At 66.5% G+C, this 322-nt stretch overlaps 1 protein-coding gene across 1 annotated transcript in view; it reads right to left on the bottom strand.

The window, feature by feature from the left end:
• VASN (vasorin) overlaps positions 1–322 on the bottom strand; it is a gene marked incomplete at its 5' end in the record, with an annotated part of 2,060 nt that overhangs the window by 661 nt on the left and 1,077 nt on the right. Inside the window, one exon of the mRNA XM_010009545.1 lies at positions 1–187. Within this exon, the coding sequence (XP_010007847.1) occupies positions 1–187 (187 nt within the window). The remainder of the gene's footprint in view (positions 188–322) is intronic.

Below are 322 nucleotides of genomic sequence, written 5' to 3'. Positions count from 1 at the left end.
GATGCTGATCCGCCGGCTGGGCAGCGGGGCCTGTGTCACTGGGGACTGTGTTGTCCCCTTCACCTCTGCCTCACAGTACACCCCAGTGAAGCCCACTGGGCACAGGCACTCCAGGAGGTTTTGGACACCCAGGTGGCAGGTGCCACCATTGAGACACGTGCGAGGCGGACAGATGGGTGGTGGGGGACTGGTGGAGGTTGGGGAGCCACTGAAGGGCACTGGTGTGGAGCTGCCCTGGGGGACCCCAGCCCCTAATGTGGGAGTGGCAGTGCTGGGCTGTGGCGCTGGGCGGCTGCTGGTGGGGAGTGGTGTGGGTGGCAGC

Source organism: Nestor notabilis, unplaced genomic scaffold, assembly GCF_000696875.1.
Source record: "Nestor notabilis isolate BGI_N333 unplaced genomic scaffold, ASM69687v1 scaffold19372, whole genome shotgun sequence".
In the NCBI taxonomy this organism is placed as follows: domain Eukaryota; kingdom Metazoa; phylum Chordata; class Aves; order Psittaciformes; family Psittacidae; genus Nestor; species Nestor notabilis.
Note: the sequence above shows the minus strand (reverse complement) of the source record. Positions and strands in the feature narration are given on the sequence as shown.